Source organism: Orcinus orca, chromosome 10, assembly GCF_937001465.1.
Source record: "Orcinus orca chromosome 10, mOrcOrc1.1, whole genome shotgun sequence".
Taxonomy (NCBI): Eukaryota; Metazoa; Chordata; class Mammalia; order Artiodactyla; family Delphinidae; genus Orcinus; species Orcinus orca.
In genome coordinates, this window is record NC_064568.1 from 65,478,399 (window position 1) to 65,491,483 (window position 13,085).

Consider the following 13,085-nt stretch of genomic DNA (forward strand, 5'->3'; position numbering starts at 1 on the left):
AGGTCTCAATAAAGTAAGGAACTCCAGGTAGACTCAGGGGAAATGAGAGGTTAGAAAGCGGCCTAAGACAAAGAGACCGAACAAAACGCCCACACCAACCGCCCGCACCTCCTCTCCCCGCCGCAAGCACAACGAGGGCGGTGACAACACTCCCGTCGTGGAACCACACTACAGCCGGGAAGAGACCCCACCCTGCAAACCCTCACAACTCCAGGTCCAGGCCCCATTCTCCTCCACTGACAACAGCACGGCGGCGCGCGTTCCCACTGCACTCCGGCTCGGGCGTCCCAAGCCGCACCCTCCACCTGCGGAAAAGGAACCGAGGCAGGGCTCCCCCGGCTGCCCCGCGAGGCCGCCCGCAGTGGGGTAAGGCCTGCTGAGGCAGAAGGCCGGTGCGCCGCGCCCGCTTCCGCCCCACCCACTGCGCGCGCTCCGAGCCCCGCCGCGGGAGTTACGGAACCCGCCCTCACGCCTGCGCACTGCTCTCCCCGCGGCCTCCCGCTCTCCTTTCCCCTCCCCCAATCCGGTCGCACCCATGCGCCTGCGCTGTGCACGTTCCCGGCCTGCGGCAGCCATGCTGAACCCGTACGGAGAGGCGAGTGGGGGGGAGAGGGTCGACGATAGCGGGATGGGAAGCCGGGGATATGCAGAAGCAGCGGCATTAGAGTGCTCTGGGTCTGTGGAGAAATGCCTGGGCCATGCGGCCCCCTTGGCCCCTTGAACAACCCCTAGGAACCTACGGAAAACGCCCCCGTGGCGGGGGGGGGGGGAAGGGAGCGGCTGGCACGTGACCCGGGTCAGCCAATCTGGATGTTGCTGACGTGGCCGCGCGGCCCCGATGCTCTCCCCACCCCCCAGCTCAGTCGGGAAGGGAGGGGCTGGGGGCTACGCCCCCTCCCCCAAAGCAACCTCAGTTTCCGGGGGGGTGACACCCCGGATTACATCCTCCCCCCGCACCAAGACAAGGGGAACATTGGAGCCCCCCTGGAAGGTTCCAGGATCCAGGTGAGACGGGGCCTTTGGCGGGCGGGGGCGTTGTCAGTCATTTAAGTGCCTAACCAATGGTGGGGAGTCCGGGAGGGAGATTCTTGGGGTGCAGAGAAGAATCCTGAGGGTGGGAGGATTTGTCCTTCAAACAGTTTACAGCCAATGGGAGTGTGTAGGGGGGCGAGCAGGAGAGGGCCCCTCGGGTGGGGGAGGGGAATGGCCAACCTCTGTCTCAATACCAATTGGAGGGCAAAGGGGCGTGGGGGCGGTGTTCCCCCCCCATTCCATTCGTCCCCTGGGGGTACAGGAGCTTGGAGCCAGGTGAGAAGGGATCCTTTTGGCGTTTGGAGGGTGGGGTGACCTAGTGGGCTGAGGAGTGGGAGTGGTGACTGTAGTTCTTACTCGTAGATGGGAATGCTGAGAGTTGGCAACCCGGGTTGTAAACTGAGATTGTTCCCAGGCGCCCACTCCCTTTCTCCGCAGAGACTAAGGAGCATTTCTGTGCTTCCTTTTTATCAGTGGTAGGAAGCTGGCAGTCGCCACATGGCACGGTGGAGGTTACACTTCGACTCGCTTATCGAATTTGTGTGCATTCACGTGGACATGACCTGCGGAGCCTTCCGAACAAAACCTTCTTTGCCGCGGCGGGGGTCTTAGCTGAGCATGTGTCTACCCCAGGCTGGGGAGGGCTTGCAGGCTGGAAGCTTGAGGTCCTCTTGGGAGCAGAAACGGGCCCAACCGGCGTCTTGGGAGGGGTTGGAAATCGTGGCCTGAGACAGGAGAGAGTGAGTCTCAGGACCTGGAACGATTTCACAGCTCCCAAGGTTTCGGGTTTCTCCTGGGTGGCGTCTTTTGCCTCCTTCATCCCCTCCCCCATTCCTGAACAGTTCTTTCCTTGTGTATTGCGGGGGAGGGAACGGAAAGGAGGGAAGAGTTACTTTTCCAAATTACTGAGTAGCAAGCAGTAGCCTCCCCTGTGACTCATGTAGGGGAAGGGAGAACTGGGAGGGAGCGGAGAGCAGTGATTTTCCGGAATGCAGGGAAATAAGCCAGAGTACTGTCTGGCTGCCCTTTTCCTTTCTAATAAGGCCCTGTATACTCTCGACCTCCTAAATTTTCTTCCCTGGCCGGCCCCTTGATGGGCCTGTGTGCAGACTTGCAAGGCCCCGGGTGGAGAAAGGCAGATTGGGGAGGTTGGGCCATTAGGGGGAGGGGAATGGGGGAGGGGAGAAGGCCTTTGCAAAGTTGCTGTGTCATTGCTCTCTCTGCTGCAGCCACCCGGGCGGGCCTGCGTGTACTTTTGGGGCCGAGGTCTGATCGGAGGTGGGTGGGGGGGAGGAGAGAGACTGCTTTCCCGGTGCCCACTACCCCTCCTCCGCAGGGTTTGCCGGACTCGGGTGGTCGAGAATTGATGGCCATTTTAGACACAGTAAGCGAGGTTAGGGTTCCAGGGCCGCTACGGAGGGAGGGTGACCTAGTTGGAGTTCAAGGACCTAGGCCCTCACGAAGCCCTGGGTTTGCGGGGGGAGGGGGCTCTTATATTCCTTAACTTACCTTAATTTCCTTATTCAGATATACATAGTCTGTTTTCTTCCTTGGTAGCCAGAAGAGGGGACGTGGAGGAGGGGAAGGCCCCCCACTAAAGCCCAGGTGGGGGAAATTCTTTCACTCTCCGGTAAGGGGGCGGGGGAGCCCCAGAGGTGGCTTTAGAGATCTTGACCTTGTGCTTTGGCTCTATTCACACTTAGTCTGTAACCCTAATCAGATTACTGTACTAGATTGTGGGAAAGATGTAAGTTGAGTGGGTTGGGGGGAGGGGGCGAAATTGAGTTCCCAAAATGGCTCCTGCCCCTCCTCGGAGGCGGACGGCCCGGGGGGAGGGGGGAGGGGAGAGGAGGGGGAGGGCTAGTCTGAGCCGCAGCCGCCGCCTCCTCCGCTCGCCCTCCTCCCTGGCGCTGACCGATGGACCAGCCGCTCCGTGGGGAGGACTCCGAACCCTGGTGGGGGGGATGGGGGGGATGGGGGGGATGGGGGGGCCCTTCCGCCCCCGCGACGCCAGGACCCTTAGAGGGTGTGGGCCTGCCTTCGGGGTGAGGGGAGGGCGGGGAGCGTGGGGAAAGGTCTGAGCTCGCCAGGAGGGGGAGGGCGTTCACCCTGATTCGCCCCTCGCGGGACTTGTTTTTTCCGCTCTGAGCCAGACACCGGAATGAAGTTTGGGGAGGAGGTGGGTTTCATTTTAAAGGGTATATGGGTGCGTTTGGAGATTTTGCTCCCAGTTAAGGGTTGCCGAGGTTTTGTCGAGCAGGCAGATATTTGTATTGGTACCTGAAGGTATGAGTGGGAGGGATTGGAGAGGTGCTTGGGGTGCAAGTGTTTGGAACGTATTCTGTTTGGTTGCCTTGTTGGTGAAAAGCCTTTAAGAGTTCACAGATGGTAGATTCTGGGGAGAGTTTTGCCTTTGTCTTTCGATTGTTTGGCTTGGGGAAGAAAAGGGAGGATTTTAATTATCAATTCTGTATTTTTGATTGCGGAGAACGGGAACGTTCGGTTCCTTGCTGCGTTTGGGAGCCCTTAGCTGTTTGCCAGTGCCAGGCCGCGGCTTCTAAGATGGCGTCTCCTTCCTCATTTCAGATTCTTCACTGCGGCGGCCTCCTCACTGCCGAGAACAACAAGCCGCGGGCGTCCTGTGACCACACCCCGGCGGGCCCAGGCTGACAACGCCCACGCGGCCGCCTCCAGTCCTGCCAGTCTGGCCAATGGAGGAGCTACAAACGGCACGACCTGCCCGAGCTTGGCAGTCACCAGTCGCACTGGGCTTGGACGCCTGGGAAGACTTTGTTGGAAGGGGAGGCGGGGAGAGGGTGCTGCACCCCTGCCAACCTCGCTCTTTCCCTGGAGTTGCCGAACCACAGCGCAGCCAATTGGCTCGGAGATGTGGCGGGTTGCCGCTTCCCTGTGGGTCTATGCGGCATTCTTCTGCCTGGTGACTAACGCGTTGAAAATGAGGCTTATGACGTCATCGCATCCGCCGACCAATAGAAAACGCTCCCGCGGAGAGGTGTTCCTCCCCCTTCGACTGCGCTTCTTCACGCGCGTGAGCGAGCGCGCGCGCACGGAGGGGGTGGGGGAAGTCGCGAGCGCGGTGGCGCGCATGAGCGGCGAAGCTCCGCCCCCCTGCCTATATATAAAGGGCTGGCGCGGGGCTCGGCGGCGCCATTTCGCGCTGGAGTGGAGCAGCCTCTAGAACGAGCTGGAGGATTCTGCCTACCTATACAGAGCCTTCGAGTCGTCCGGGGCCGCCATTACAATCCACGTCCATCCGCTTGGAAATGGCCTTCGTCTCGGCCTATGACCGGTCCCGGCGGACAGTACAGACCCCATAGAAGCCCCCGAAGCTCCCCTTTTTCGAGCCCCGCCCAGTCCTCGGAGTCTGTCCACCCCCTCTACTCCGCCCTCAAGAGGATTTCAAAGATGGAGGCGGCGGCTCCCTAAACCACTTTTCGTGTTCATCCGCCTCCATCCGAGATCGAAACGGGACTTCGTCCGCGCCGGACGGTCCTGGCAGGAAGAGGGGATCCTTGCAGACCAACAGCGGGCAATATTGACGACGGTGTCTGGGATCGGGGACTGTCCTGGGGTTTGAAGAGTCCGTCCCCCTTCGCTCGCCCGCCTCAGCTGGGGCCGCCGCCATTTTCTCGCTGTCCGCCTCCTGCGGAGCGCGCCAAGCTGCCGGGAGTTCTTCGAGAAACAGCGGAGGAGACTGCTTTCGTGCCGGCCCGGCGGGGGGGGTTGTTGCCTGGAGGGCCGAGGGCAGCGGCCCCCGACCCCCCCCCCTTCACTTCCCGGGTTATGCTGGACTGGAAGGTAAGGGGAACCGAGGCCACCCGGACTTTCCGCGGCTGAGGGCAGCGCCGGTTCCCCGTGGTCAAGATGCTGCAAAACGTGACTCCCCACAACAAGTACGTCCCCGCGAACGGCGTGTGGGAAGGGGACGTTTGCGAGTTGCAGCGCGCGGGTGTGGGGCGTCGGATTCGGAGGGAGTGCGGGACCGAGTGGGGCGCGTTGTTGTTCCGTGGCGCAACTGTTGGCTCGCCGGGCTCGCGCAGGAGGTTGAGCGGCGGTTTGGGACTGAGGCAGTGGCCCAGATCCTGAATATGGAGGGAGCACAGGTTGTCAGTTTATATGTTGTTTCTTCCTCTGTGGTTAGATCTTACCCGAGTCGGGCAGAGGGAGGAGGCGGCAGAATGTAATGGGGAAGGACGCTGGTTGGGGAGCAGGTCCTGCGGGTCGTGGGTTTGGTGTCTAGCGACGGTTTGTCAGGCCTTTTGGGGGAGTGGGTTCGTGGCCGTATCTTGTGCTTTACAGGGTTGCCATGGTGATAGAGCTCGAGGACTGGAAACGGAGATTTCCTGAGTAGGGTAGAAGGTAGAAGGATCACTCTTTCCTAATGGTTGGGGTAGGTCATTAAGTTCCTGCTAGTCTTTCGTTGACTGGTGCGGTTTTGTGTTGAGAGTTGTGTGTCTTGTTGCAGAGGATTGGGTTTTTTGCTGTGTTTTTTTTTTGTTTTTGTGATACAATTGGGAGTTTCATTCAGGGTAGGAGGGTGGAGCTAAAGATCCTCTAGTCCAGCTCTGCGGATGTAAACAATGAGATTTCGGTATAACGTCTTTAGTCTTGGGCCTTGGGAAGCACCTGGTCTCGAGGAGCACCAGAGAGAATGTAAACTTGGTGCATTATTGGCGTTTGATCTTCAGAGTTGATGCTGCAGTGGGAACTGTTAACGGCATCGCAGTTTTTGTTAGGGGTTGCAGGGGAGGTCTGTATCACTTTTCTAAGGGAACTTGCTGACCTTGACTGTTCGGACAGCTCTATTTTTTGAGTTCTTCAGAGGGAGGAGACGAATTTGTGAATAATTTCTGGAGGCTGGTAGCTTGGGGTATTCCAGGCTGTGAAGTGTGACAAATGCTCCCTTGTCTGATTTTTTTCTTTTTTTGAGTTGATAGGGTTTTCCGTTAGATGTCTGATCTGTTTGGAGTTAACTATCCAGAGCTTGTGGAGGATGCTGATTCCTTCTGCACAGGTGGATTCTTAAGTGTCTGTTTAATTAGCATTTTATGAAATTTTTCTATTTTGTTTCCTTTTCACCCGCTTCTCTCAGGCTCAACCACCATGGCAACCACCAAGTCCCTAGTGAGGAGGAAGCTTGGGGCTTGAGTTTCTCGGCTCCACCCATTTTGCTTAAGTCCCATCCCAATAAGGCTGTGATTCTCAAATGGCTGTGCCTTGTGAGAAATTACCTTGGGCTTTTTCACTTTAAATTTTAAAAACAGATGAAAGAGTCCATCAGACTTGAGAATTCAGAATGTAGGACTAAGAACAGAAGAGGTGGTAGGAAGTAGAAGAACAAAAGCTCCATGGATTGTTTGGATACTGGTTTCATTTTCATAATCTTGACCACCTTTCACTAGATTCCAAGCCTGGATTTATTGAGGGTACGTAGTGTAAATTAGTGTAAATTGTACTCTCTCAAGTTCCACAAGATTATCACATATGGTTTTGTTCCTTGTCTTCACAGGCTCCCTGGGGAGGGGAATGCAGGGTTACTGGGGCTGGGCCCAGAGGCAGCAGCGCCTGGGAAAAGGATTCGAAAGCCCTCCCTGTTATATGAGGGATTCGAGAGCCCCACAATGGCTTCAGTGCCGGCTTTGCAACTAACCCCTGCCAACCCACCACCCCCGGAGGTGTCCAATCCCAAAAAGCCAGGACGGGTTACCAACCAGTTGCAATACCTGCACAAGGTGGTGATGAAGGCTCTGTGGAAACATCAGTTTGCATGGCCCTTCCGGCAGCCTGTGGATGCTGTCAAACTGGGTCTGCCGGTGAGTAGAGAGATTAGAGTGGGGAGCTATGGAAATGAACAAGAATGTGTGTGCGTGGAGGTGGGCTGTCTAGTGTAGCTGCTGCGGCCCCTAGGAGTTCCCATTTCTACCCTGTAGGGCAGATAGCCACCAGATTTCTGGATTCTTGGTCCTTTGTGTTTGATCCAACCGCTTGCTATCTTAGCATCTCTCATTGTGCCCTCCATGTGTCCTTCCTTAACTTTTGTGCCCTGGCTCCATTTTACAGATTCCCACCCCAGGTTGGGAGAGGACCACGGTGGCCAAAATTCTTAGCTTCTTCCTCTCCCTCATGCAGCCCATGGATAGCCAGCCCCAGAGGTAATGTCACAGGATGGGAAGCTTTTCCAGAGTGGGTGGGAGGTGGGTGGTTAGAGAAAGGCAGTAGGGGCCTCCCTATGGGTGATAAGAATCCTGTTCCATTTTTTTCCTATCCCATAGATTTAATTGGGGCCGCAGTTTAGGAGACTTTGTATTCTTGACGCATAGGGGGTGTGTATGTGCGTGTGTGTTGGGGTCGGTAGTTTGCTTAGGAGAACAGGCGTGTTTATCTTTTTGTAGCTCTGACCTACCATTTCTTTTTTTAGGATTATCACAAAATTATAAAGCAGCCTATGGATATGGGTACTATTAAGAGGAGACTTGAAAACAACTATTACTGGGCTGCCTCAGAGTGTATGCAGGATTTTAATACCATGTTCACCAACTGTTATATCTACAACAAGGTGAGTGTTTTCGTGTTGTTAGTAGTTGGGGAGAGACAGTGCATTTTTTATCACTACTTTATCAATGAAAGGTTTAAGTGTTTTACTGTAGGTGTTCTCAGTAGTCAGGATCCTAGAAAGTCTGAGTTCCAAAAGGTACCACTAAAAGCAGTGATGTGGTTTCAGAGATCCAGAGTTAAGAGATGTTTAAATAGAACACTTTTTATTCTTGTGGATAGTGGCCCTGTTTTTCAGAGAAATCTCCAGAGATCTGAGTAGAGCAGGAACTTTTTTTTTTTTTAGTCAGCTCTCATTCTTCTACTTCTGAACTTTATTTCTTTGTTGCATCTTGAGGGGCAGAGTTGGAAGAGAAAAGGGAATTTAATGGCCCAATACAGGTGATTTTCAGTACTTGATGGTGAAGTTGTGTAAGGGGGGTGGTGGTGATGCCTGGGGCTAGGAATTCCTCAGAGAAAAATGGTTTTGCTTGTCTTTTGCTGGCATTTGAACTTTTTCTTTGTGTTTCCTGTAGCCTACTGATGATATTGTCCTGATGGCACAAACGCTGGAAAAGATCTTTCTACAGAAGGTGGCATCAATGCCACAAGAGGAACAAGAGCTTGTGGTGACTATCCCTAAGAACAGCCACAAGAAAGGGGCCAAATTGGCAGGTAGGAAGAGAAGGAGTTTTGCCAATGAAGACCGAAAGATGGGAAAGATAATCAGACTAAACTTTTTTTCTCTCCCCCCACCCCAGCACTCCAGGGCAGTATCACCAGTGCCCATCAGGTGCCTGCTGTCTCTTCTGTGTCTCACACAGCCCTGTATTCTCCACCACCTGAGATACCTACCACTGTCCTCAACATTCCCCACCCATCGGTCATCTCTTCGCCCCTTCTCAAGTCCTTGCACTCCGCTGGACCCCCGCTCCTTGCTGTCTCTGCAGCTCCCCCAGCCCAGCCCCTTGCCAAGGTATACATCTGTGGATATCTTTGGGACAATGAGGATGGAAAGGTCTTGAATGGAGTGGACCCAGGGTAAAAGGCTCCTGTCTTGTTTTTCTCTGCAGAAAAAAGGGGTAAAGCGGAAAGCAGATACTACCACCCCTACACCTACAGCTATCCTGGCTCCTGGCTCCCCAGCTAGCCCTCCCGGGGGTCTTGAGCCTAAGGCAGCACGGCTTCCCCCTATGCGTAGAGAGAGTGGCCGCCCTATCAAGCCCCCACGCAAAGACTTGCCTGACTCTCAGCAACAGCACCAAAGCTCCAAGAAAGGAAAGCTGTCAGAACAGTTAAAACACTGCAATGGCATTTTGAAGGAATTACTCTCTAAGAAGCATGCTGCCTATGCCTGGCCTTTCTATAAACCAGTGGACGCTTCTGCTCTTGGCCTGCATGACTACCATGACATCATTAAGCACCCCATGGACCTCAGCACTGTCAAGGTACCCACTGCATGGGGCAGATGGGATACTCAGGCAGTGATTGGAGCCTAGGGATCAATAAAACAGTCACTTTTTCCGGGCACACAGCAGTCTCGGCATTTTATTTTTACAAAATAGTAACGGGGCAGAAGGTCAGGTACTTGTTAGGAGTCCATATTTTCTGGAGTTTGAGACAGTGTGGTGGGTTTTGTGTTCAGAGCATCGCTATTCATCTACAATTAGGTCCTACCTATTGGGAATGTTGGGTTAGGATAGGAAAGTTAAGGGATGGCTGCTTAGTCAGAGGCCACCCACCCTCTCTTTTCACTTAGAAATGATTTTTTTTCCTAGACATAGGTATTTCTTCAACCCACCCAAATTCCTTTGACTTCAAACTTGAGCCCCAGGGCATAGATCCTTAAGGCTACCCCTGCCCCGCCCCCGTACTCTCCAGAGGGCTAGCCTTGCGGTGTCTGGAGCTGGCAGGGAAAGGTGAGTCTTCCTGCCTGTGCAGCTTCTGATGCTGCCTCCTTCTGCAGCGGAAGATGGAGAATCGTGATTACCGGGATGCACAGGAGTTTGCTGCTGACGTGCGGCTTATGTTCTCCAACTGCTATAAGTACAATCCCCCAGACCATGATGTCGTGGCCATGGCACGAAAGTTACAGGTGAGTGTCAAGGTCGGAGTTGGAAGAATGAATGGGTCTGGGGAGAGAAATTTTGCTGTCTGTGGTGCACAACCTCAACATGGGGCTCTCCCAGTCTCTACAGTTGTAAATTGGAGCTGCCATATGGCTGGGTATGATCAGGGCATATCCACTAGCATGGTTTTGAGTCTGCTGTCTCTTTCTAGGATGTATTTGAGTTCCGTTATGCCAAGATGCCAGATGAACCACTGGAACCAGGGCCTTTACCAGTCTCTACTGCCTTGCCCCCTGGCTTGGCCAAATCATCTTCAGAGTCCTCCAGCGAGGAAAGTAGCAGTGAGAGCTCTTCTGAGGAGGAGGAGGAGGAAGATGAGGAGGATGAAGAGGAGGAAGAAGAGAGTGAAAGCTCTGACTCTGAGGAAGAAAGGGCTCATCGCTTGGCTGAACTACAGGAACAGGTATTATTTTAATTTGTCACTGTTCAGTTTACTGGGTGAGGTTTGTGCGCTGTCTTGGCCCTAAATTTTTTTTGTTTCAGTCTTTATTGCTTTACCTATTTATTTTTTCTATTTCACATGATTCTTTTTCCTCTTTAGCTTCGAGCAGTACATGAACAACTGGCTGCCCTGTCCCAAGGCCCGATATCCAAGCCCAAGCGAAAGAGAGAAAAAAAAGAGAAAAAGAAGAAACGGAAGGCAGAGAAGCATCGAGGCCGAGCTGGGGTTGAGGAAGATGACAAAGGGCCTCGGGCACCTCGCCCATCTCAGCCCAAGAAGTCCAAGAAAGCGAGTGGCAGTGGGGCTGGCAGCGCTGCTACCCTAGGCCCTCCTGGCTTTGGACCTTCTGGAGGAAGTAGCACCAAGTGAGTACTATCTAACATGGAAGCAGAGACAGCTCAGTTATGTCTCTAATCTCTCCGGGGAGGATGATTTCTCCCACTCCTTGCAAAGGTTTCTCTAAATCAGGGTCCAGCGAATTTTTTCTGCAAGTGGCCAGGTGATGAAGTAGACTTTTGAAGACTGTAGTCTCTCAAAGCTGCTTGACTCTGACAGTGTAGTCTGCCTACCCCTTCTCTAAACCAGTGAATCTGTGGTTTTTCGTGTTTTCTTCTGTGGTCGGGGGTGGGTTAGTGCTTTAGGGAGCAAAAAAAAAGTGGACCTGTGCCAGCGTACTTATATTTAGTTCTCAAAGTCCGAGATTAATAAAAGTGTTTGACATGTATAGAAGCTCTGCTCCCCTGATACAGTGTCTAGTAGCCCACTCTTTTGCCTTAATGGAAAACAGTTTTTCAGGCATGAAATCCAGGTCACTGGGTTGAATAGTGAGAATATCCCACAATTGACAATTTTCTTTTGCCCGTAGACTCCCCAAAAAGGCCACAAAGACAGCCCCACCTGCCCTGCCTGCAGGCTATGATTCAGAGGAAGAGGAAGAAAGCAGGCCCATGAGTTACGACGAGAAGCGGCAGTTGAGCCTGGACATCAACAAGTTGCCCGGGGAGAAACTGGGTCGAGTTGTACACATAATTCAAGCCAGGGAGCCCTCTTTACGTGACTCAAACCCAGAAGAAATTGAGATTGATTTTGAAACGCTCAAGCCATCCACACTTAGAGAGCTTGAACGCTATGTCCTTTCCTGCCTACGAAAGAAACCTCGGAAGCCCTATAGTGAGTATGAAATGAGGCCCACCAGTTAACTCAGCAAATCCTTGCAAAGTTCTGAGGAGGATTTGTTGCATCTAGAGGGGCAGAGTTAACTCAGTTAACTCAGCAAATCCTCACGAAGTTCTGAGGACAGTGAGAGAAGGATAGTTAGGCATATGCTTGATGGACTTGAGATCATCAGCTCCTGGGATGATAAGGGTTGGATTAGTTGCTTCCCAATGTTCAAGAAAGGAATTTGGCAACAATAGGGGACAGAGAAACTAGGGTGCTTCTGGCTATCTTAATCCTGGTATATTTGTTTTTCTAGCTATTAAGAAACCTGTGGGAAAGACAAAGGAGGAACTGGCTTTGGAGAAGAAGCGGGAACTAGAAAAGCGGTTACAAGATGTTAGTGGGCAGCTCAATTCTACCAAAAAGCCCCCCAAGAAAGGTGAGTGTTCAGTAAGCCACTGTGAATTCACTACACCCTGCCCTCTTGACTCTTGAAAAATGGAAATCAGACTGAAATAATCTTTAAACTTCAACTTTGTTCTGCAGCGAGTGAAAAAACAGAGACGTCATCGGCACAGCAGGTAGCAGTGTCCCGCCTCAGTGCTTCCAGCTCCAGCTCGGATTCCAGCTCCTCTTCTTCATCTTCCTCTTCTTCAGACACCAGTGATTCAGACTCAGGCTAAGGGGCCAGGCCAGATGGGGCAGGAGGCTCCGCAGGACCGGACCCCTAGACCACCCTGCCCCACCCCTACTCTCCCTTTGCTGTGACACTTCCTCATCTCACCCCCTCCCCCCACTGTATGAGAGCTGGCTCTGCAGGGGGGGGGAATGCAGGGACAATTACTGAAGGAGGGACATAAATGGACAAAATACAACTGCGTTCCCAGCCCCATGGAGAGTGACCTCTTAGGCATAGAGCCCCTATTCAAAATGACTGTGGTGGGGCAGGGGTAAAGGGTGGGAATGGGCAAAGGCCCTGATACAGGGTTACCTGAGGCCGTAGCTGCCCTGTTCACTTGTAAGGGCCCTGTTTTGAGGTTGTTTGTTCTAATTTATTTTAAGCTAGGTAAGGCCGAGGCAGGGTGGGGCCGTGGTCCCCTCAGCCTCCATGGGGAGGGAGGAAGACGTTCTTTTTTTACGTTGACTTTTTTTTTCTACTCTGTTTTCCCTTTTCCTTCTGCTCCATTTGGGGCCCCTGGGGGTTTCAGTCATCTCCCCATTTGGTCCCCTGGATTGTCTTTTCTTTGTCTGTTGATTCTAACTTGTAAATAAAGAAAATATTATTCAAGTTTTGAGTTTATTACTTTAATGACATATTTTTTTCTAGTGCTTCAAAATGAATGTGATACAATTGAGATTTTGAAGAAAGTACTCTGAGGAGAGGAAAAAGGACCATCCTGTTTTAAATAAACCAGTAGGCTGTTGCTGTAGTGATAGAAGTGCATCTTCCGTTTGTAAAGTGAATCCCCCAAAATAACCTTAAAGTTTGCAATTTGCTCTGGTTTTAGATGAAGAAAACAAAATTCTCTGGCTCATTCATATCTTAACCAAGTTTCAAACTCAAGATTTGGAATAGGCTCAAGTTTTCCTCTGGTGCTGGATATGTGGGTTGTTTCTTGGACACTTAGCAAGATGTGAAAGGGATGGGAGGTAGCCAACAGTAGGTACTTCTTGCATTGGGCATCTGCCTTAAAAAGGCAGTTGTGTCTACTTTTATAATTTGCTGCTTTGGCCTCAAGTTGCACATGTACATAGCTTTGCAAAGTTGGTTA

At 52.6% G+C, this 13,085-nt stretch overlaps 1 protein-coding gene across 11 annotated transcripts; it reads left to right on the forward strand.

Moving 5' to 3' along the window:
* Window positions 1–553: 553 nt before the first annotated feature.
* BRD2 (bromodomain containing 2) lies at window positions 554–12,601 on the forward strand. 11 transcript variants are annotated; one of them, XM_004267756.3, is made up of 13 exons: window positions 554–1,005; window positions 3,619–4,946; window positions 6,563–6,866; window positions 7,472–7,609; window positions 8,121–8,259; window positions 8,346–8,560; window positions 8,658–9,032; window positions 9,551–9,679; window positions 9,865–10,116; window positions 10,255–10,520; window positions 11,021–11,325; window positions 11,630–11,752; window positions 11,860–12,601. In XM_004267756.3, the coding sequence occupies exons 2-13, from the start codon at window positions 4,918–4,920 to the stop codon at window positions 11,994–11,996; spliced, it is 2,412 nt and encodes an 803-aa protein (XP_004267804.1). In that variant the 5' UTR covers window positions 554–1,005; window positions 3,619–4,917; the 3' UTR covers window positions 11,997–12,601. The 11 variants fall into 11 exon arrangements, with proteins under 11 accessions (XP_004267804.1, XP_012387751.1, XP_033280170.1 ...); XM_012532297.3 differs by having other exon boundaries at window positions 596–1,005; window positions 3,619–6,479; XM_033424279.2 differs by having other exon boundaries at window positions 596–1,005; window positions 6,146–6,866.
* Window positions 12,602–13,085: the final 484 nt, after the last annotated feature.